This window comes from Xylaria bambusicola (assembly GCF_022495145.1).
Source record: "Xylaria bambusicola strain CBS 139988 unplaced genomic scaffold F5B22scaffold_51, whole genome shotgun sequence".
NCBI classification, from domain to species: domain Eukaryota; kingdom Fungi; phylum Ascomycota; class Sordariomycetes; order Xylariales; family Xylariaceae; genus Xylaria; species Xylaria bambusicola.
The window spans coordinates 142,737-162,954 of NW_025953604.1; the positions used below are offsets into that span (position 1 = coordinate 142,737).

At 48.4% G+C, this 20,218-nt stretch overlaps 7 protein-coding genes across 7 annotated transcripts; 4 read left to right on the top strand and 3 right to left on the bottom strand.

Annotated features, from left to right (window-relative positions):
• Positions 1–1,134: 1,134 nt before the first annotated feature.
• F5B22DRAFT_621895 (uncharacterized protein) lies at positions 1,135–2,722 on the bottom strand. The gene is made up of 4 exons (XM_047975920.1): positions 2,379–2,722; positions 2,198–2,325; positions 1,969–2,145; positions 1,135–1,921 (listed from the first exon to the last, which is right to left on the bottom strand). The coding sequence occupies exons 1-4, from the start codon at positions 2,674–2,676 to the stop codon at positions 1,271–1,273; spliced, it is 1,254 nt and encodes a 417-aa protein (XP_047827164.1). The 5' UTR covers positions 2,677–2,722; the 3' UTR covers positions 1,135–1,270.
• Positions 2,723–4,308: 1,586 nt separating this feature from the next.
• Positions 4,309–5,455, top strand: F5B22DRAFT_428439 (uncharacterized protein). The gene is made up of 2 exons (XM_047971737.1): positions 4,309–4,711; positions 4,760–5,455. The coding sequence occupies exons 1-2, from the start codon at positions 4,551–4,553 to the stop codon at positions 5,349–5,351; spliced, it is 753 nt and encodes a 250-aa protein (XP_047827165.1). The 5' UTR covers positions 4,309–4,550; the 3' UTR covers positions 5,352–5,455.
• Positions 5,456–6,875: 1,420 nt separating this feature from the next.
• F5B22DRAFT_638898 (uncharacterized protein) lies at positions 6,876–7,859 on the bottom strand (the record flags this gene model as incomplete). The annotated part of the gene is made up of 3 exons (XM_047977651.1): positions 6,876–7,050; positions 7,106–7,553; positions 7,607–7,859. 3 exons carry the CDS (start codon positions 7,857–7,859, stop codon positions 6,876–6,878), a joined length of 876 nt encoding a protein of 291 aa, XP_047827166.1.
• A 655-nt stretch (positions 7,860–8,514) lies between these two features.
• F5B22DRAFT_638899 (citrate synthase) lies at positions 8,515–10,059 on the top strand (the record flags this gene model as incomplete). Its single annotated transcript, XM_047977652.1, has 5 exons — positions 8,515–8,732; positions 8,792–8,989; positions 9,055–9,798; positions 9,857–9,939; positions 10,001–10,059. 5 exons carry the CDS (start codon positions 8,515–8,517, stop codon positions 10,057–10,059), a joined length of 1,302 nt encoding a protein of 433 aa, XP_047827167.1.
• Positions 10,060–12,300: 2,241 nt separating this feature from the next.
• Positions 12,301–13,926, top strand: F5B22DRAFT_638900 (major facilitator superfamily domain-containing protein; the record flags this gene model as incomplete). Its single annotated transcript, XM_047977653.1, has 1 exon — positions 12,301–13,926. One exon carries the CDS (start codon positions 12,301–12,303, stop codon positions 13,924–13,926), a length of 1,626 nt encoding a protein of 541 aa, XP_047827168.1.
• A 136-nt stretch (positions 13,927–14,062) lies between these two features.
• Positions 14,063–16,998, bottom strand: F5B22DRAFT_428485 (polysaccharide lyase family 4 protein). The gene is made up of 7 exons (XM_047971738.1): positions 16,172–16,998; positions 15,997–16,114; positions 15,490–15,837; positions 14,851–15,361; positions 14,664–14,794; positions 14,293–14,543; positions 14,063–14,229 (listed from the first exon to the last, which is right to left on the bottom strand). Exons 1-7 carry the CDS (start codon positions 16,403–16,405, stop codon positions 14,200–14,202), a joined length of 1,623 nt encoding a protein of 540 aa, XP_047827169.1. The 5' UTR covers positions 16,406–16,998; the 3' UTR covers positions 14,063–14,199.
• Positions 16,999–17,804: 806 nt separating this feature from the next.
• Positions 17,805–19,568, top strand: F5B22DRAFT_650248 (Prefoldin subunit-domain-containing protein; the record flags this gene model as incomplete). Its single annotated transcript, XM_047979287.1, has 1 exon — positions 17,805–19,568. One exon carries the CDS (start codon positions 17,805–17,807, stop codon positions 19,566–19,568), a length of 1,764 nt encoding a protein of 587 aa, XP_047827170.1.
• Positions 19,569–20,218: the final 650 nt, after the last annotated feature.

Genomic DNA, 20,218 nt, shown 5'->3' on the forward strand with positions numbered 1-20,218 from the left:
CGCATAATAAAACCAAGTTCATACTATCTCCTAATCTGATGTATTAGCAAGGATAAGATATCTGTTGCCAGCTGCCTTTCGAAACAATGAGCTCAGCTTGTGATTGCCTTTACTAGTCATCTGCGAAGGGAGGTCGACAGGTTGCCACCCAAAGCTACTCGTCCGTGATCATTCATCAATTCTTTGCCTTCGGTAATAGCATGCTACTACCCAACGTCGGTGTAGTTTTTCGTAAGGTGATCAGTACAACAACTACGTTGTGATTCTCGCTCCATACTTTGAAGCTGGCACGGAATGCCAGAAGGTGTAGGCACCGACGACGTAGCAGCCTCTGATACACGTGACGTGATCATAACCTTGCGCCGACACCTCCTAAATCCAGAAGGGCGTACACAAGTGCTCTTTGGTATCTTCTAACAGAGTGAATTTCTTGGTGCGTCGTGTAATTGTCCTAGATTTATTTGCTTTAGGTTTCGAGCTCTTCTGAACTGTTGCTCTACTTGGTCTGCCCAATCACAGACTCGACTTCAAGGGCGATGACTACCGCAAGTGTCAGACAATTCACAATCATTGTACCGAAACAGAATTGAAAATTTTGAGCCGCGCTGTTTGAATTTGCGGCCAGTCAGGGGGAGTCAATGAAGCGGACCTCTGGCTTCAGTCAGACCTTACTACGAGAGCGACCGCGTTCAACTTGAATTCGACTAGTATTTACTTGTACCATTAGGAATAATTATAGCTAGTGAGAGTGTTTATGTGATTAAATAAGGTCGAGATGCCCATATTTACGATTATAATACCCAAAAGTCGTATATTGTTGTGTATAGGGGTTACCCCGGCGGTCAGGTCCCCGGTCCCGACAATGAGCTGCTACCCTTATTATTACTCTAGATTGACTAGTGATCCCATGACTCTATCTAGAATTTTAGGGTTATATGCATTTATGCGAATGGGAATTGTTGTGATAGACATAGCATATAGTATAAACACCAGGGGCGTAATAATTACACAGTCGTTGAAAAGTTAGTCCGGCAGCCTCGACGACTTTAATTAGGTTTTAGGTGTTCATTACCATATTACATGTGACACGACTTTCAAACACTGCCAAGCTACTTAACCTATCTTAAAAATTAGAAACAAAGCATATATTATCGTGGCCGCTAGTCTGGTGTATTGGACATATGCTTATATTCTGTGGACGAACAGCAGTCAGGATTCCACCTAAAGCCAAGTATTGTAGCTTTCTACCTATGTCAATCTTATTGTCGCATTACAATATTAATTCGGCCTTTCTAAACATCTCGAAGCTCTCTATCCAGCCCTCAATGGGGTCCCTGTCTGCTTTAAAGCCTGTTTCCCTCAACTTTTTAAGACTTAGGTGCCTATCGAAGGTAAGCCAATAACCCACGCTATCTAGTTGTCGACACCCAGCACTAACGCCTCTGTCAATGGCCTTCTCGTTTCCGCACTGAGAAAAAACGGTTTTGTGTCGTGCTATGTACTCTCCTGGTTTTGGAGCACGAGCTGCTTCAGGCAGCTCACCAACCGCCAAGGAGCTTTGGTCTATTGTTGAGTCCTCAACGGGCCCGGTCCCAACCAAGCCGAACCAATTCGTGAGCCGCGGCCAAAGCTCGCCGTAAGTGCATGGTACCTCGCTATCGGCGATGTTGAATAATTGTCCGCCACCACATATATCTGGGTGGAGAGAGGCGTATATCATGAAGCGTGCAAGTGTTGTGGCGGAAACTGGAGAAAAGAGGGAATTGGCGCCAGCTGTGCTTCCGGGGAAAGCTACTTTGACTGCAGATGTTCCGGCTTTTTTGGACGTTAGTTCAACGCCATGGTTGTGGGCATACAGAGATAGATATTGGGCCCAATGAAGTGCCAAGCTGAACTGTGAGCCATTTGGAGTGAAGCCAATCTCATTATGCGTTAGTTACGTCTCCCTGTAATGAGATAGAGACTCACTATTGCATCTGGACAGACCTCACACCATGTCCAATTCTTTTGTTCACTTGCCGCAGTAAGCATCTCACGATACGCGAGATATACAAGCGTCTTCGCGTAGTCACATGGAAGGTTGTTCACCATGGTTTCAGTCAAGGGAGGAGTGAAAATGCCTCCCGCTGTGTAAATCCCATAACCCTCAAAAATTGTTAGCAATATTCGCACAAAAGATCGAATCATATGTACCCACACGTGTTCCTCCTGGGAAAATCACAAATTGAAGATTTGGGCAAAGCAAATTATGGGCAGTTATAACTGCTTGGAACATATGTCCATTCACTGCAACCTCCTCGATATCCTCGGGGACCGAAGCAAATACTGATGCTCGTCAATTTCTATCGTCGAAAATTTCATTATGTTGCATAAAATACCTTGATAGAACAAATGAGTAACGGTGTCGATATCTTTGACTACTTGTTTTAGAGTACGGGATAGCGTAACACCATCTCCATCACGGAGGTCAACGCCCGAGACGAGCTGAAGTATTGGACGGTTCATGCCTGGCTCAGGCCAATAACATTCGGAAAGTTTGATCGGACGGTTCGTGACAGCGGTGATCTTAGAGAAAGCGCCTACCTGTGGGTAACAGCGCAGCAGCTGGTCTATGACGGCCCAGCCAATCAGACTGGACGCTCCGAAAACAATGGCATGCTGAGATTTTCCCTTCATCTTTACTGCGTTCGTTCAAGGCGATTCTCTGTGGGCCATGATAACTATTTTACAGTTGGATAGTCGAGGTCGATTAATAGATCTTACCCCGCAGCGAAGTATGTATCATGATGAATCATCCTGACAGTGCTTCACGTGCCGATTTAACATCGGGATAGCTAAAGCAACTTTGCCAAAGATAAGATGATTGAATGAATTCAGCTTATCTGTGGTAATGTTGACGTGATTCCCAATACTTCTCTCAGACCTCATATTGTAACAAGAAATCTATTTGCCACCAGTAGAATATCATGCCTTACTATAGAATCCAACTAGCTGCGGATTGCGAAATCTGGGAAATTTTAGCGTTTTGGAGATATCTATACCTCCCTAGGGCCCCCGGGGCAAGTTCAACAAATGCTGAAGGAGGCAGGTCAGGGGTAGACAGCAGAGCTCCCACAGACATAAGAAGCATTTTCAGTCCAATGACAGTAGTGAATTGGTTATCATAATACAACGCGTGATATGAAAGCGAAGAATCCATATTGGAACACATATATTGTCATGAATCGCGTATAATTTTCAACTAGTGCAAGAATAGGACTATATACACGACCTGAGAGTTAGGGAGAAGATCATTGTAAGTTTGAGTATGTTGTAAAAGTCCACAATTCTTTCAGCTCCGATACTCTAGGATTGTACTTGGCCATGACAGGGGCGGCATTTCACACCTCACCCTCAGCATAGACATTATGAGGAACGTATCTCAAGGTTATTGTGTCACTTAGGTTAACGACGCTATTCCTCAGGCTACTCCTGCGTAATGAATATTCAATGTTATACGTGATATATTTTTAGCATACCTTTTCACATACTATCATACATGTGACTTCGTGTTAACACATCTATACGGCTAACTGCTATCCCAACAGCGAGGGTAGCCGAGATATTGATGATTGGCCACTGTCGTGATGGTCAACGGTGAAGTGCACGTGCACAACACCATAAAGCGGCTCCTCATCTTTGCCGGGCTACCAGGGGTAGAATTTCTAATAAAAGCCCCCAACACCAGGGAAGTCATGGCCGTTTCCGCCCTCACCCTCTTTGCCTCAGGCGAGCAGTAGCGTGTCTACAACAACCAATAAGCCGGGTAGAAGGCCACAATGTAACTCCAGGCACAACGGCCACGGCAGAGCCAAGAACACCCGTGTGTTCACCCCCCGCCCGCTTCCAAAGTCCTAGGCTCTCTGGTAGCTGATCTAGCCTCTAGGCGCCGTTGAGAAGGGCCTGCATCAAGTCACGTGGCGCCAGTGAGTCCCTATTTCTGCAAGTTGCTTATGCTTCATATTTGTCTAAACGAGGGCACACTACTGGCTGCAGGTGCAAGGTTTTTCGCATCGGCTTGGCATAGCCAAATGCGACCCATCCTGTTGAGGAAGCTTCAAACGCTCGCATGAATGCTGTAACCAATATTTTGCCCCGGTCCGCCTTAATCACAATTGAGCCGTCTCAGTAGGGGATCGACATGTCGGGGCTTGACACATCGGGGCGAGTAAGTAACCCGATTTGTCAAGATGGCAATCAGATACGCTCTCCCGTTCTAGAGTCGTTGTCGCGCCGGGGCTGGAAAACTCGAGCCAATTTGAGTGAGTCCATCATAACGCCAGTCATAAGGTGACCAGGCTATCCTCGGGAACGGCGGAGTGACCTTGAGGCGGTTGAAAGCTATCAAGACGGCGTGTCCCGACGCTTCGATCCTTACTACCTATTTGATTTCGCTGTTCACTAAAATTAAGAACGTGACAGGTGGATCTTTCTTGGTCTACTTCCACAAACCGGTTTTCTTACAACTTGACAAGTGCTCAGGTGGCTATTACCCAGTTATAATATAACATATGGATTATAAATCATCACAGAACCCCTTCCATATAGGACTAGGTGACCCCGAAGAAACTCATGAACACGCGACACCGTTGGCTACTTTCACTGGCTTGCTAGATGAGTTTCTCCTATTCGGTGGACCATCTGGTTGCAACAACCAGCATCCTTCTCACCGGCAAGTCACTATAATGAAGACTAGTCAGCAGCAACTAATATGTAGCAGCAGCGTTCTCGGACTTGATAACAACAATGCTATTAGCGGTCTACCCGATGGCACCAGTATTCTACACACCTCAGTGGCTTCATGCCAGCAGACATCGAGCAGCTTCGTATTACCTAGTCCGTGTCCGACAACATTAAATCAACCTATGGCAATACTGGATTTGCTAGATGGCCCGAACAATGACATACCCGTGGATCGTGACGAGAAACCACGGTGTTGGGAGCACGGATGCAATGGCCGCGAGTTCTCATCTAAGAGTAATCTCATGAGACATATGAAGGAGAAATCTGGCGCCAGCAACAAGTGCACTTGCCCCTTGTGTGGGGCTATTTTTACCCGGAGCTCTGCAAGAGACACCCATCTAGCCAAGCAGAGCTGCAACAAGATTCGACGATATTCGAACGGTCGGCCACGGCCCAGCCGCCTGGCTGTTTTAGAGAATCCTCGAGCGGCCGCCATGGCAGCAGCAGCAGCAACATGCATGGGCCAAGATCAAATGGTTGCCAAGTCTTCAACGGCGATGTGGGATCACTTAGCGACATGCGCGGTGGAGGAGACAGGCTTTTGTTACGGTGTTGACGCGGACAGCTAAGCTCTACGGCGTACTAAAGTCCCACAATGCTTATCGAGTACCAGGTGAATAAGATGCATATGGACGCGAGATGACAAGGATAGGTACCATTTCAGAATTTGTTTTCAGGACATTGGGTACTTTTTTCTAGACTGGGTTAAAGACGGGGCTCTGACTTGGGGACTAGCGAAGCGTTTTTTGTGTGTGGAGATATCTCAACCGAGTCTCAATGGCTGTATTGTTACGAAGCAACAGCAGAAATGAAATTCGTTATGGCTGTCACATCTCCCTGGCGGCTGAGATGGGCCCAAGACTGGGCAAATGGGAAACAGACAGACCAGCGCAAAACTCATGTCCCATAATCAACGGAACACAAGCTGAAGCACGCCCAATAGATCAACTATTGCGTGGCACGAGTCCCACTCCATCTCACCTCCCTACATAGTATAACGTGCCATACATGTATGTGGGATACGCACGTGATTGGAGATACTGAGAGTCAGTATACCTACATACATAGGTAGTACAGATAACATATCCCGTCTTACTTACACGGTGGGATGCTCATGCCTGCCATCTCCGCATGGGAGCAAATACTTGACTCGCTTACAGTAGATTTCGGGGCTGAAAGTACTATGCTCTCTTCCCTTTTGGATGCTACCCAAACAACACAGCATACCATGTACGATACCCCTATGAGGGACGTTTCAGAATGCCAAGCATGTTAAACAGGTATTTGAAGCCAATTAGAGCAAATGGATTTGATGGAAAAAGCTGTCTATAACGATATCTTGGCACTATGCTACCCCTGCATTCATCAATAGTCGATAAGGAGCATCATCTAGACGACGTTCGAATCCCACCAACTAAATGAAAGCGTCAATAACGGGAATATGAAAGTGTTCTAAAAAAAACCACTTTATGTGACAAACATACTGTACCGCCAACCACTACCTCAGCTCATGCTGCCATTTCTACAGAAATGGGGTGTCTACGGAGCATAAGAGGGAGCATTTACCTATGCCGAGCATGCTTTATACAGATCGGTAGCATTGTGTCGCATGTAGGGTCCAAATATGACGGAGAGCATATAAACCTATAACCACGCGGGTGCTATTGACCCGCCATGTAGTATTCACGAATCTTGAGAGATAAGGGCGAATCTGCAAAAGCCTAACGTTCACCAGCCCTAAGCAGACTGTCCTACGGTAGTCTGCCAGAGTCTGCGGATCACGCTTAAAGTGAGTGATGCAACGACCCCCGGCTGTCAACGGTAGCACGGTCCGATCTGTTGTATGTAGGCTAGTAATTTTTTTACTAATTTAGGGAATATCTCGTGACGATCAGTTTGCAGATCGACGGTTGCACGATTAGCCAAGCAGATCAACTTCCGACTTTGTAGCACCAAATCAAGATTGCATTTTTACAGCCGTTTGCCTACCGCCAATTACGCGACCGATGTGGTATTCAAAATTAAAGATACTATCCTCCCACAAATATTGCATATACACCCTCTCGACCCTCAATAACTATACGACGAGAGCATTACTCAAAGACTACCCAACAGCGAACCTCGATCGATCGCCTGATAGGCGCATCCTCTAGACTCGAGTCGTCCCAGAAAGCTCCGTGTGGGATAACCTTCTTGATATCAGAATCGAAAGATGAGAAAACCAGGGCCTCGTTGACATCGAGGGCGCTGGCATAGTGGTACTTGTAGCTGCACAAAGAAAGTCAGTCTCGCCATGGTGGATGCTGTGGATTCTGCCACGTACTTGGGGTCATGCTTGAGGACGCTGTCATGGCTCTTCTCGCCACGGATCGCCACCCGCGGGTCGTTTTCAGGGAAAACTCGCGCCATGTGTGTGGCGTAGGTCCAGTTGGGGACGTCTCTGTGGTTGACGAAGCACAGAGGCCACCGTTGGATGGGCTCGCCGATCGTCCGCCAGACGTTGACTTGGGCGTAGCGGACACCCTTCCTGAGGAGCTCCTCTGCTCGGTCGCTTAGCAGCTCCCGCATACCGTTTTCACCCGTCACGTCGTCCCGGTCGACGTGTGCGACTGGGAGAGCCGTGTGCGAAAGCTTCTCGGTTGAGAAAGTACCTGGACGCATGTTGTTCTGGCGAATACGGAAGACATAGGGGAGCACATCCTGCGATCCCGTGACCTTCTTGACTAACTCAGCAACCTCTTTGAAGTAAACATCCTCAATCAGTGCTTTGCCTAAAACACGTTAGATACAATCGATTTGAAGGGCTTCTTTGAATGGATCTTACCTTCAGGGGTAGCACCTGCCAAGAATTGCTCTGAGGTCAAGGAAGACTCATGAGTAACAAGGCCATAGCCGTCAGTCTCGAAAGTAGGCTGAGGGTTGAGTGTTCTGATATCTTGAACCTCTATTTTGACTTCTTTGGGGTTGTTAACATTAGTCTTGCCTGAAGCCCAGTCAACGTAACCTTCCTCTTTGCCATCTCGAGTCCCATTCCACATGCCAATAAGGCCGGTAGTAGATGCGACAGCAACAGCCATGATGCAGTGAATTAGAAAGAAAAACCGATTCGAGTTGAGATGTGTCTAGTTCAGGAGTGTTGTGGTGAGCATAGAACGTACTGGTACGGAAAGGGACGTTGAAGCTATATGAATTTATCCGAAAACGGTGCTACTGAGTATTACTATCGAGACTTCACGATGTAACCGCCATATAAGCCCATGCTCGTGCCATGCTCGTGCCATGTTGCCATGTGCGGCGAGTATGCATGCCGAGCTGTCTAGAACGCTATGGCTCAGGCTTTGGGACTGTTGGAGTATTGGAATACTGGATTAAAGGATTGTAGGATCTGTACGACGCAGTAACCGCTGGGTGACAGGGCCTCAGGGTCTAGACGCCTAGGTATCTGGATTACAGGATGGCAGGATTGATGGATCAGGACGCAATGTGTATAATCATTCTAAATGAAGTTGTCGTTTAGCGAGGGTGAAGTCTAGACATGGTCTTCATCAAAAGAGGAAACTCTCACGGGAGGACATCATCAATGTCACCAGAGTAAGGGGCGTAAAACTCAGTTCATTCGGTTCATACTTTTTTGTTTTTAATCGTGCTCTTAGCTCATGCCTCACTTTACTCTTGGTCAAGCAATAATCATCATCCTCACGAGTTTTCCTTTCTCAGGTCATCAGACACGCAATGGCACACCTCGATGTGGTTGACTCCCGCACGGGAAAATCATATCAGATCCCTATCGACAATGGATACATCCGGGCTGCCGACATTGGAAAGATCAGTTTCCTAGACGATGACTGCGAAAAGGACGTCAAGAACAGGCATCAAATTCCTCGGGGGCTTCGTATTCTTGATACAGGTTACCAGAACACAGCATGTGTAGAGTCTAGTATCACCTTCATGTAAGGTTGCAAACTCATCGTTTGACATGAAACTGCAAATTAACAGAGCGGTATGACAGAGATGGTCATCGAGGTACCATTCGGTATCGCGACCTCGATATACAAGAGTTGTTTCACAACCATGTTTACGAAGATATTATGCACCTTCTCATCTGGGGTCATCTCCCTTCCCAAGAAGAGAAGGATCAAGTCCGACAGGGGATGGCTAAGGCTATGAACCCTCCCGATACTGTTATCAACGTGATATCAGCATTTCCGTATGTCACTGATCCAAGCCATGACCCCTAGATGGCGATGCTAATGAGTCTAACATCGAATCCAGCTGCGATGCTGAAACCATGCCAATGATGCTCGCGGGTATGAGCGCTTTTGCAGCTGCAGATGAGATCGTTTGCGCCACGCGTCACACGCAGAAAGCTATGTTCCAAGGCCGACTAGAGGTTGCTGACGCGGCCCTCGTGCGGACAATTGGGTATCTGGCTACGACAATAGCACTTATCTATTGCCACAAGAACAGTAAGAGCTTCACTCCCCCAGAACCGAGCAGGTCGCTTCTTGGCAACCTTTTGTTCATGATGGGGGTCTCTCAAGAGAACCCCAAAGCCGAAGAGTGTTTAAACAAGCTTTGGATCTTGTATGCCGATCATGAGATCACCAACTCAACAGCGGCAATGCTGCATGCGGGCTCTACCCTCATAGATCCAGTCTCGGCTACCACTTCTGGTCTTATCTGTGGCTACGGCCCACTGCATGGTGGTGCGATAGACCTTGCATATGAGGCGTTGGCAACCATTGGCATACCAGAACGAGTTCCTTACTTCATCGAGGGCGTCAAGAGGGGCAAGGGCAGACTCTTCGGATACGGTCACCGTATCTACAAGACGAGGGATCCTCGACTATCGCTCATCGAGGAGCTCATGGGCAAATACAAGGAAGAAGTTGAGGCAAACCCTCTCATTCAGGTGTCTTTGGCTATCGACAAATATGCTAGCCAAGACCCCTATTTCATCGAGAGGAATCTCAAGGCTAATGCAGACTTGAAGGGCTGCTTCCTTTACACAGCCATGTAAGTCGCTCGCGAAGGTCCGATCAAGTCGCTATGGGCCATACTGACATGCAGTTAGGGGCTTTGACCCGGAGATGATCACAGCAATCACAATGGTTTCTAGATGCCCTGGCGCTTTAGCTCATTGGCGTGAGAGTCTTAGTAAGTTTCCACCACAAAAACAGGTGGTTAATTAGCTTGACTAACCGCCGCTATTACTTAGCTCAACCGGTGAAGCTATGGAGGCCATTACAGAAATACGTGGCACCTCAGCCGAACTAAAACACCATTTGAGGCCTCCATGTAAATCACTGGGCGACTGTTCATATCTTGAAATAGAAGGTTGAGCCTTTTTTGGGACTAGCTGATTAGGCTAAATAGTATATTTATAAGAGTAAATACATAATATCATCTACACGAGCTGATGTACATAACTGGTTAAACTTGAACGGCCGTGCTGCTAGATGATCAACGTGGCGCTTGCTACATAGAATCATTCGCCAGAACTTGCACAAAAGCTGTGATGTGCTTTGGTTAGGACTGAGTAGAGGCTGAGATTAGTGGACAAAATCAACAGGTAGAGTTGTGCAAGTTCCGGAGAATAACTGTGCATAGCAAGCGCCACGTTGATGATCTAACGGCGCGTTGTTCAAGTCTATCAAATCACACAAGCACGTCTAGGACTTTTCCAACTTCCAAGGCTCAGAGCGGTTATGTAGCCCAGTCCTCGTATTATACATACTAAGGCTTTCTTTCACTCTTTTCAACTCAGTCTTGTGCCCTCGAAGTGTAGTTCCTCATAGGCAGACTGCTAACAATAAAAGCTCGACAAATTCATGATGTACGGTACGGCGTAAAAAAGTACCAACCAATACCTACTTGGAGCAGGGTTCTGTAAGCTGCAACAGTACTGTGTACGGAGTACGTTCCCTAATCTATGGCCGAATAAAACATGCAGCTCGCTGGTGGCGATGCGCCAAGGATATACGCGACGAGAAACCCCGCTACGAGATGGCAGGGTAAAAGCAAGAAGCTGAGGTACAGTATGGTTCTTCTTCTGTTTATGGTATACCGATATTATACCAGCATCCATGCAACTTTGACAGGTCAGCCAAGCGAGAGCGGCAAGCAATACACGGCTATTGCTAAGGTTAGAGAACACGATGAAACATTGTGGTGATATTGGCTTAGGTACTAACTGGTAATAGCGTACCTTTAGCTACACGCCTACACGTGTTGACTGTTTTCTGCCAAAGTTGCATTCACCAAATCGGATCCATCAACGGACCGCCTGGGGCGGGATGTCAACCGAGGGTGGGCTAATTATGACCAACCCTACCCATAACAGAGGCCAGTTAGTGTACATAGTATAGAGCAAAAGAACGTGTACACTGGGTATCTGTGACCAAATTGGATGGACCGGTGTTGCACTGACCTTGCCCTTATCTGATGTCGTCAGTATCGGATGGTTGCAATTGTTAGCACTCTACCGTTAGATAGTGCAGATTGACCGGCACGCAAGGAATGAGTGGATTGGCTCTCTGAACAAGATCCAGATGCGGCTTATCTCCCCGAAAGCCGCTCTATTGCGCCTACATAGTAGAGACCGTAAGTAAATAGCCATAGACAGCTGCAGTTGGTAGCGCGTACCTACTCCTTCATTCCTTCATTCCTGGGTCCAGTCCAAGGGCTGTGTTTCTGAACCCGCCCCTTGAGACCCTCATCTGCCCAAACTTGGCTGTTCTAGAATGCTACGTCCGTTACGGGAAGGTCGTTCGGTATATAGGTCTTCCCGATCTTAACTGAAGATCTCGGGGTAATATAGGCCTCTAACCCATGTTCTGTGACTTGCTGTGAGTCTCAGTAGTCCCGGCTCGAGCCGGCTCACCCTACCTACCTAGCTGGCTGTTGCCGATATCTGGCCTCTGCTAGAACACCGTGTGTATGAAAGCGTATTGTTCGCTTTTGATCGATTGCTTCGGAGATCATGCGCTTTTGGGAGAGGCCCTGTCTATATCACTAGTATTTATACCCAAGCAGACCAGGGGGAGAAGTGAAAACGTTGGTTACCGGTAGCTTGGCCCGCTGTCAGCTCGCTGCGATTTTCCATTCTTCTATCCTTTGGGGTGAGGACTTGATCCTTCGCGCTGGTCTTGCCTTGCTTCAAGCGAGATGCGAACCCCAATTGATCCATGCTTGCCTGAATGCCCCTATCTTCACAATTAGCGAACTGTGTTCTGGACCTGACCGGAATGGAGAGGCAATTTTTTCTCTTGCGAGGGTGTGAATTTCTACAATCCCAACTGAGTGATGTCTTGCGAGGAGCACGGTGCCCGCGGTTCTCGCGCCAGTGACCTGACTCCCTCAGCCGTAACACTTCGGCAATTGGGGAGGAAGTGAGACTTACTACTAGGTATTTTACTAGGAACCTTGAAAGCCTCATCAATCCCTTTTCGTTCTGAGCGCCATCTGTGGCAGATTGTGTACACAGCTCTTACTGTGTAGAGCTTACCGTTGCAGCCAATGGCGTCAGACCGCCCAATCTCCTCTGACGAGAAGGCCTTGTCGCTGGTGCAGGCTACTGAACCAACAATTCAATGGCCGGATGAGAAGAGTAACGACGCTGTTGTCTCCAACACTGTTGCTGTTGATCCCGACAAGCCATCGTCACAACTCGAGCCCGTCGAGATAGTGCGAGCGCATTCGGTATACACATCACGGGAAAAGAGGCTAATCGTGATCGCCGCCGCGTTCAGCGGGCTTTTCGCATCATGGACGGCGCAAATATACCTACCGGCGCTCAACAATGCCGCCCACGATTTGCACACCTCGACTAAGAAGATCAACTTGACCGTTACAAGCTATATGGTATTCCAGGGCGTTACGCCGATATTCATCGGTGGCTATGCGGATGCGATGGGTCGGCGGCTAGTCTACATCATTTGCTTCGTTCTTTACATCGCTACCGACGTAGCGCTCGCCTTGACCAACTCGTACGGCAGCCTACTAGCTTTGCGCTCGGTGCAGTCGATCACCATCTCGTCTACACAAGCCCTCTGCCAGGGCGTAGTGGCCGACATAAGCACCAGCGCAGAGCGTGGCCAGTACGCTGCATTCCTCGCACTTCCCACGATCCTGGGCCCTAGCATAGGGCCCGTAATTGGCGGAGCGATCGCGCAGTTTCTTGGATGGCGGAATATCTTCTGGTTCCTCGCTATCACGGCAGGTGTTAATCTGTTTATCCTGATTGCCCTCTTTCCCGAGACTTGTCGCAGAATCGTAGGGGATGGCTCGATTCTGCCGAGAAAAGCCAACCAGACTTTGTTGCAACTATTCAAGAACCGCCACAAAGACCAGTCGCACGAACTGGAGACAGGCATTACACCTGTACTTACCGGAGAAGCTCCTAAAGCGGAGTTTCCCTGGGCTCGGTTCCTTAGCGCGCTGACCCTTCTATTTGAGAAGGAGTTGTTCCTCCTATCCAGCTACGGTGGTCTTCTATTTGCCGGTCTCTACGCCGTAGGAACTGCAGCACCCAGCCTCTTCTCCAAATATTACGGCTATAATGGCCTAAAAATCGGCCTCTTGTATCTACCTCTAGCCTTAGGGTCGGTAGTCGCTGTGGTACTAGTGGGCAAAGGACTAAACTGGAACTTCCAGCGGCACGCCAAACGCCTCAATATTACAGTCATCAAAGGTCAACACATGGACTTGGCTGAGTTTCCCATAGAACGAGCACGAATCGAGGTCCTCGTACCGTTTTTCATCCTAAGCATCATCGTCATTACGGCATGGGGATGGACGGTCGAAAATCAGGTTTCGATTGGCGCTGTAGTAGTGCTCGTGTTCCTCTTAGGACTAGGGCTGTCCGGTGTAGCAAGCGTCTTCAGTGCGCTTATCACAGATATTAGACCCGAGAAAGCCTCTGCCGCATCAGCCTCGAACAACATCATCAAGTTCCTGTTGGGAGCGGCTATGTCGGCTGCGATCGACCCCCTAATATCCGCCGTGGAACCCGGCAAAGCTTTCTCCATTATTGCGTCGTTCTATGTGGTGGTATCGCCCTGCTTAGTGTTGGTTGTCCGGAAAGGGATGAGGTGGCGACAGGAGGTAAGGGACAAGGATAAACAAGCTAGTAGAACACAGTAACAAACTCATAGAAAACATAGATCGTATATATATCAATACACACATCACTGTATACTGCCACCTGAAAGAGAACATTTAACGTTTATCCTTAGCGACTATATAATTGCTGGCTATACCAACTTGTTTCAAGCTCTAAGCACATCTATCCTCCGTGTCGTCTAGTACGAACGACGATCAGGGAGCCTGGTGAGAGGAAACAGCGGCTTATATGACGCTTGACAAGTAAGCTATGGCATGACTGCCGCGAAACCCCTTCCACAACCCCTTCTGGAATTAGTAGAAAAGCTCAATAGCGTCGAAAACCTAGAGAAGTAGAACCCATTAGTACAATGTTGAGTCTACAAATAAGAACTATGGACTACATACCACATTAGGACTCAGGAATGCATCGCCGCTCGAGCCAGAAACGACGTTGATGGTGATGGTGTTACTACCGCTCCTGAGATTACCAGCAGGGATACTGCACTCATAAATCTCGCCGTATCCGCGATATGCGCCGCGGGTCACACCACGGCTATCGATCTTCGCGGGGGCAGCGGGCGCGGGGCACGTATATGAGTTGACGATGGCTTGTGGCCGTCCACCGGCGAAGGAGAGAGTGGTGGCGATTCGGAGCGCTATAGAGCCCATATTAGCGGCCGCCGCATAGGGTATATATCCAATCGTGAAGGCAAGTGAGAGTGTATGTATACACGGCTTTAGTGGAAATAGGAGATAGAACGCTCGTAGTTACATACTAGCAGTAGCAGACACGGCGCTTGGGAGCGAAAAGCTGATCTTCTGGCCATTGTTAACGCTCTTAAACATAGCCATAGGCCATGAAGAGGCGGCCGTGCTAGCGACAGTGCCTGGTGACCAGTTCGACATACTGTCGAAAGGCGTTAGTAGAGATGGCACTTAATCTTCGTCAATGATAATACATACCGTCTATCTGATGGGTGCATGCGTAGCTGATTGGCCGCATTTAGGAACCCAGTTGGCTGTCCATCATAGTCACCCATCTTAAAGATGGTGTTTCTCGACCCTGTTAGAGCTACCGCGGTCGCCGCGATGTTCGAGGTCACGGTTGAGCCTGCTGTGACGGAGATGGTCTGAGTCGCAGCGAGGAACTCATCCTGATACAGCTTCATTGTGTAGGAGCCGGCAGGCATAGGCGGCGAGGTGTACGCGCCGGAGGAGCTGGCATAGACCCAGAATTGGTAATTGTTGTTGTACCAGTGGACGACGATGGGGAAGCTCGAAGACACGCCAGTCGCGGTACCCTTGATATACCCACGGCGTCCGGAAATAGGGACGTAGTTCTGGAGGTTGAGGCTGTCGAAGAAAGATACATCGATGGAGCTAGCGGAAGGAATACCGCTGCGAGTCATAGAGAAGACATACGGACCATGGAAACCTGTTCGGAAGGATTCCGTGGGGACGTGGCCAGAGTTCACTACAACACCAAAGCTCAGTAATTGTTGTCCTAAGCATGCCTTGCGTACAATTGTTTTGCAGAATAGGTTTAGCTCACAATGAGCTATTCTGTTTCAATTTGGGCCTGGGAAATAGGGAATTGCTTACTGTAGTAAGTCACTGACTGATAGTCGCCGCCATTATTCAAGCTGATATCACGGAAGAAAGGCCCGCCAGAGCTTTTCTCAGTAGCTTGGTGGTTTGGTCGTACCCAACAAGCGTGAACAGTAGCACCAGAATCGGTAGCACAATACACCTTCTCGTCAATAAAGCGTTCAGATGAGTAGAATTTGCTGCGCGTCTGGCCATTGACGTTATAAACATCAGAGCCTTCGATGGCACTACCGCCTGCAGTATTCGAGACCTCACCGTATGGGTAGGCAGCGCTCAAACCCGTCAGGCGGAAGATGTATCGTAACTCTCCAATTGACGGTTCCTGGTTGATGCTGGTGCCCACTATGAGACTCAGGGTTAACATACGTCATCCAAAGTATAAGATAAAATTGTTCAAAAGGGCGAAGAGTTTCCACGGTAAGCTTCAGTTTAGTCAACACTGAAGCCCCCCCCCGGTTCTCGGAACAGGAACAAGAACCAAGTAACCCGAGAACTACTCACTCCAGATGTTGGCCGCGCCATTGCGGAAGACCATGTAGTGCGTAAGATCAAATGAGCTGCTTCTTTGCGTGCAAGCAAAGATGACAGTGTCACCAGAGGGGCTGGTTGTGTACGAGACCTTTGAGACTATGTTAGAACGGTAGTAAGGGGACTAGCATGAGCTGGATCAACCTACAGATGTGCCGCTGCCGAGCCCCGACGCAATATGACTTCCAGTTCTCTGGTACTGGTACTCAGTCCCGTAGAACCTTAGTGAGGTGATGTCACATGTTGAGCGGCTAATCGTCACGATGAAATTGTACGAACTAGCAGTGTCGACAACATATGATGCGCTCGATGAAGTAACCGTGATGCCGCGAACAACGCCGGCCCAGGCGAACAAGAAGCTGAAAAACGTTGGCCACAGCATGATGGGCAAGATGGTGAGACCGAGTCTGCTCGTTTCTGACCAGACTTGTCGAGATGCGATTTCTTCATAAAAGGCTCACGCCGACCCCCCACATCCTTTGTATACGCGGCGCCATCTCCCCTTGGCTTGCTGCCCTGCAATTAAGGGGGTTTCTTCCGAATACAAGCCCGGACTAGGTTACCGAGTTTGAAGCTTGAGCCCGGTCCGTGGAGCTGTGCTGGCGGCGGGCTAGTAGTTTTGGCATATATCGACGAATTTAATGCACATGGTTCAGCATTGACTCAACGTCGCATAGAGATGACCCTAACTACGATGGCGTTAGCATTTGGGACGAGGTGCTCAAGTCATTGACGGAATAGTTTAGGCAATCGGAGACATGTGGATCGAGACCTTCGGAGCCGTCGTACGGTCGTGCGAAATAGGAAGACAAAGGAGACCGTACGAGATCTAGAGAAGCCAAAAGGGGAAATTCTAATGCGATACAGCGCCGGTGCTAAACTTTCCACCAATTGCTGGTTGGATAGTAGCCCCTGGCTTGGCTGATTGCAGGACGGGGCTTTCAACGCCGGGCAAGGTGCTACCGGTAGATGGCGTGGTCTTTTGCATTTCAGTGCACTGTCTTTTCGCTCTCTTTTCGCTCTTCAATCAAGGACTGAATAGTTGGAGCCGTGGCGGATAGCCGCCAAAGACTCTCACAGGAAAGAGTATCTAGGTATATCATAACTACTTGGTCAGTAAGATACCTACCACATAGGAAGTGTCTACATATATGTACTGACAAGGAACAAATTGAGTACCACGTTGGCGCGAAGGCAAGGAATCTCTCCCAGGATCATACTTGTTGCTTGTTCTTAGTATTTCTCCCCTGAGAAACCACCATACTTGATTCAATCTACCTACTCTCCTGCGCTTGATGTTCAATATACGAAGCCTGTGCTTGGCGGAAATCAAAAGGGCAGAAAGCACGTGGACAAGCCTGGCTAAGAAGTCTATTCAATGGAGCCAAGGAGATCTCCTTTATTCTTGTTGCATTGCTGCAGAAGATCGACAGTAGCCATCTACATTACTTTAGATGAGTATGTACACCACTATAGCTATTTGGTATAAGGATTTCCCTCCACTTTCTCTTGTTCTTTCATTTGTCCTCATTTTCTCCCATAGATGACGAGAAGAAGAAAAAGTCTTCTCTCGGGTCTATGAAGTTAATGTCTACGAAGTTAAGTAGGTAGTGGGTACCAACTACATGCTGTATGTAGCTAGCACCTCTAAGCGTTACAGTACCGCCCCCACATGGACTTGGTCACATTCCCGCCACTGCAGAAATAATGCACATCCAAAATTTCCATCCTCAGTCATCCTCAGATCCCCAACTTTGTCACAGTATACTCAATTCCTAAACATGACCCCTGTCAGAGATCCATTTCAAGACCTTGAAAAGCAGCTCGAGCAGCTCGAGGCACAAGTCGACAAGCTGATCCTAGCACTTGACGAGTGGCAACAATGGAAACAAGAATACGACGCCTTGCGAACGGATGTGCGAGCTCTGGCGTCGACAGCCACGCGCGCAGCTCTTACTCAAACACGGCAGGCCTTCAAAGGCGAGTTGGTCAATGAAAAGGAGCTCATTGATATCTTCGGTCGCAACGACTCCAAGAAGCGCGATCAAGTCATCAGCACTGTCTCTAACCGGTTGGATTACGTCTCGAGAAACATAGCCACGCTTTCGAAACAGCTCGAAGCCGCCGAGAACAAACTCGCCGCCACACGAGTGGTGACAAATCCCGAGGCCACCGATGAAGACGGCTTGCCTATCACCGAGATCAGCGAGCAGCTAGATGACGACGATAATGTCATCTCGTATACCCTGCGACAACCAGGTAATAATCAGCCACAACTTTTAGAAGCGCTTGAGAAAGCTGGTATTAAAGAACTCCCCTCTGGTCCTCACGAGATCGCGTCTACTACAACAAGATATGCATCAGACTCTATTGATGCAGCGTCTTCCAAGTCTTCCAACTCCAGGCAACAATCAGAACCTCATGGAAAACTTAGCGCTGAGGCTTCTCGCCCTAAACAGCCGCTCAAGAAGAAAAGTGTCACCTTCGCGGAAGATACAAAAGAGGCCGAGGGAGAGAAGCCCAATAGTACTGTTCAAAAAATAGAAGCATTGTATCGACAAGCGAAGAACCAGGAGAACATAATTTCAGACCCAATTATGCCCGCTGATGAATCGCCGGAAGATGCCGAGTTACGTGAAGATATGATACGATACAATAAAGAGACAATGATGTACGAGATGGCACCCATAGTCGCAGAGCTCGCCCTCGAGGAAGGATCAGGTGACGATGACTGGAGCTACGACGATAGTGAAGAGGAGGATGACGATGAAGATCAATGGGGAAGGTCGACATCCGGGGTCGTGGATGACGAGTATAAGCGCCAAATGCTCGAGTTGAAGGAGCGACTCAGCAGACAAACATTCGGTGAACAGAAAGAGGCTGGTGACGACGAGGATGATGAGTTTGGTGAAGGCATCGGTCGTATCACGGTCAGACATGAAGAATCCGCTGCCGTCGCGAACGGCTCAGATATGTCTCCTGTCAACAGCGATGCACCTATGATGTCTGCGCATCAGGGTGACGGGAAGAAGAGTGTCAGGTTTGCTTCTAACCTCGACATTGCTGAACCTTCGGCCTCATCTCAAGCAAAGCCAACACAGTTGCCCGAAGTCGACCCTCTATCCGACGTGATAGAGCGTCGTTCCTCTGGGATAAGCAATAACGCCCCAGCATCCAGTAGAAAGCCATCAAGATTCCGGAAGGAAAGAACAAGCGGTGTGCCGGTACCACAAGTGTCGCCGATGGCACCGGAGAAGCCCACCGATGCCACAATATACGCACCATCAGGACCAGAGGGCCAAACGCTATCATCTACAATATTAGAACATGAGCCATCTGGCACGATCAAAGAACCGGATGAGCTCGACGCCAACTTCTTACATCAGCAGGTAACAGAAGAATACTACAAAATGCGGAACAGAATGATCGGCCGGCAAGGCGGGTTTCTCAAGGAGAACACAGACCCTATCCAGCCGCTGGAAGAGGAGGAGGGCGGGCCCAAGAGAGTCAGCCGTTTCAAGGCTGCACGACTGGCCAAATCTTAGAAGTTCTGGAGATGTACTAGCTCAACGATGCTGAGTTTGTGACCCAGGACTTCCATTCATGAAAGTGAAACCGTATTGCTAAGGCCATTACACCCTTAGAGTCCTATTGTGGCCAAAGCACGGGAGTTGTAGCTCATAGTACAACGCCTTCAAATTTGAGCCAAGCTAATTCACATTGTAACGATATCAAAAGGTGCGTATTATTTGTAAGATTTTTCTCGGTCTTCTTAGTCATTGTATCACGGCAAGCCGAACGGAGCGCTCAATAATCTGACAATTGATGCGTTGCAGCCCTCAATCTGCTACGACATTACTGGCGTCTCCAAAATCGAACTGGACAGGGCTCTCTAATGCGTCTACCTCTTCTATGGAAGACGGCAATTCGTTTCACCCTGAACATGCCATACTCGCTCTTCTAAAACTTTTAAAGCTCATAACTATGCTCCTGCAACTTTAAATAGAGCTCATATGCATAATAAGAAGCCAAGTTTTCAGATCATTCTGCTCGTTCCTAAATACCGTTGATGCCGCATGGCCGGTGACATCCAACGTTACAAAGCTGCAATGCAGCTATCCCTACTTCTGATCATAGAGCACCTATAACACTCCAGCGTCTTGAAATGTCTAATGTCGTTTTATTCATTCTATTT

Bases quoted from the DNA above. Each gene is read 5' to 3' on its own strand.
- F5B22DRAFT_621895 (XM_047975920.1), bottom strand. From the start codon at position 2,676: ATGAAGGGAAAATCTCAGCATGCCATTGTTTTCGGAGCGTCCAGTCTG. The intron at 2,146-2,197 runs GTGGGTACATAT...ACAATTTTTGAG, and splicing joins TTTTCCCAGGAGGAACACGT to GGTTATGGGATTTACACAGC. The intron at 1,922-1,968 runs GTGAGTCTCTAT...ACGCATAATGAG, and splicing joins AGGTCTGTCCAGATGCAATA to ATTGGCTTCACTCCAAATGG.
- F5B22DRAFT_428439 (XM_047971737.1), top strand. From the start codon at position 4,551: ATGGATTATAAATCATCACAGAACCCCTTCCATATAGGACTAGGTGAC. The intron at 4,712-4,759 runs GCAAGTCACTAT...AATATGTAGCAG, and splicing joins AACCAGCATCCTTCTCACCG to CAGCGTTCTCGGACTTGATA.
- F5B22DRAFT_428485 (XM_047971738.1), bottom strand. From the start codon at position 16,405: ATGCTGTGGCCAACGTTTTTCAGCTTCTTGTTCGCCTGGGCCGGCGTT. The intron at 15,362-15,489 runs GTAAGCAATTCC...TTGGTGTTGTAG, and splicing joins TCAGTCAGTGACTTACTACA to TGAACTCTGGCCACGTCCCC. The intron at 14,544-14,663 runs GTATGTAACTAC...TGGGCTCTATAG, and splicing joins CGCCGTGTCTGCTACTGCTA to CGCTCCGAATCGCCACCACT.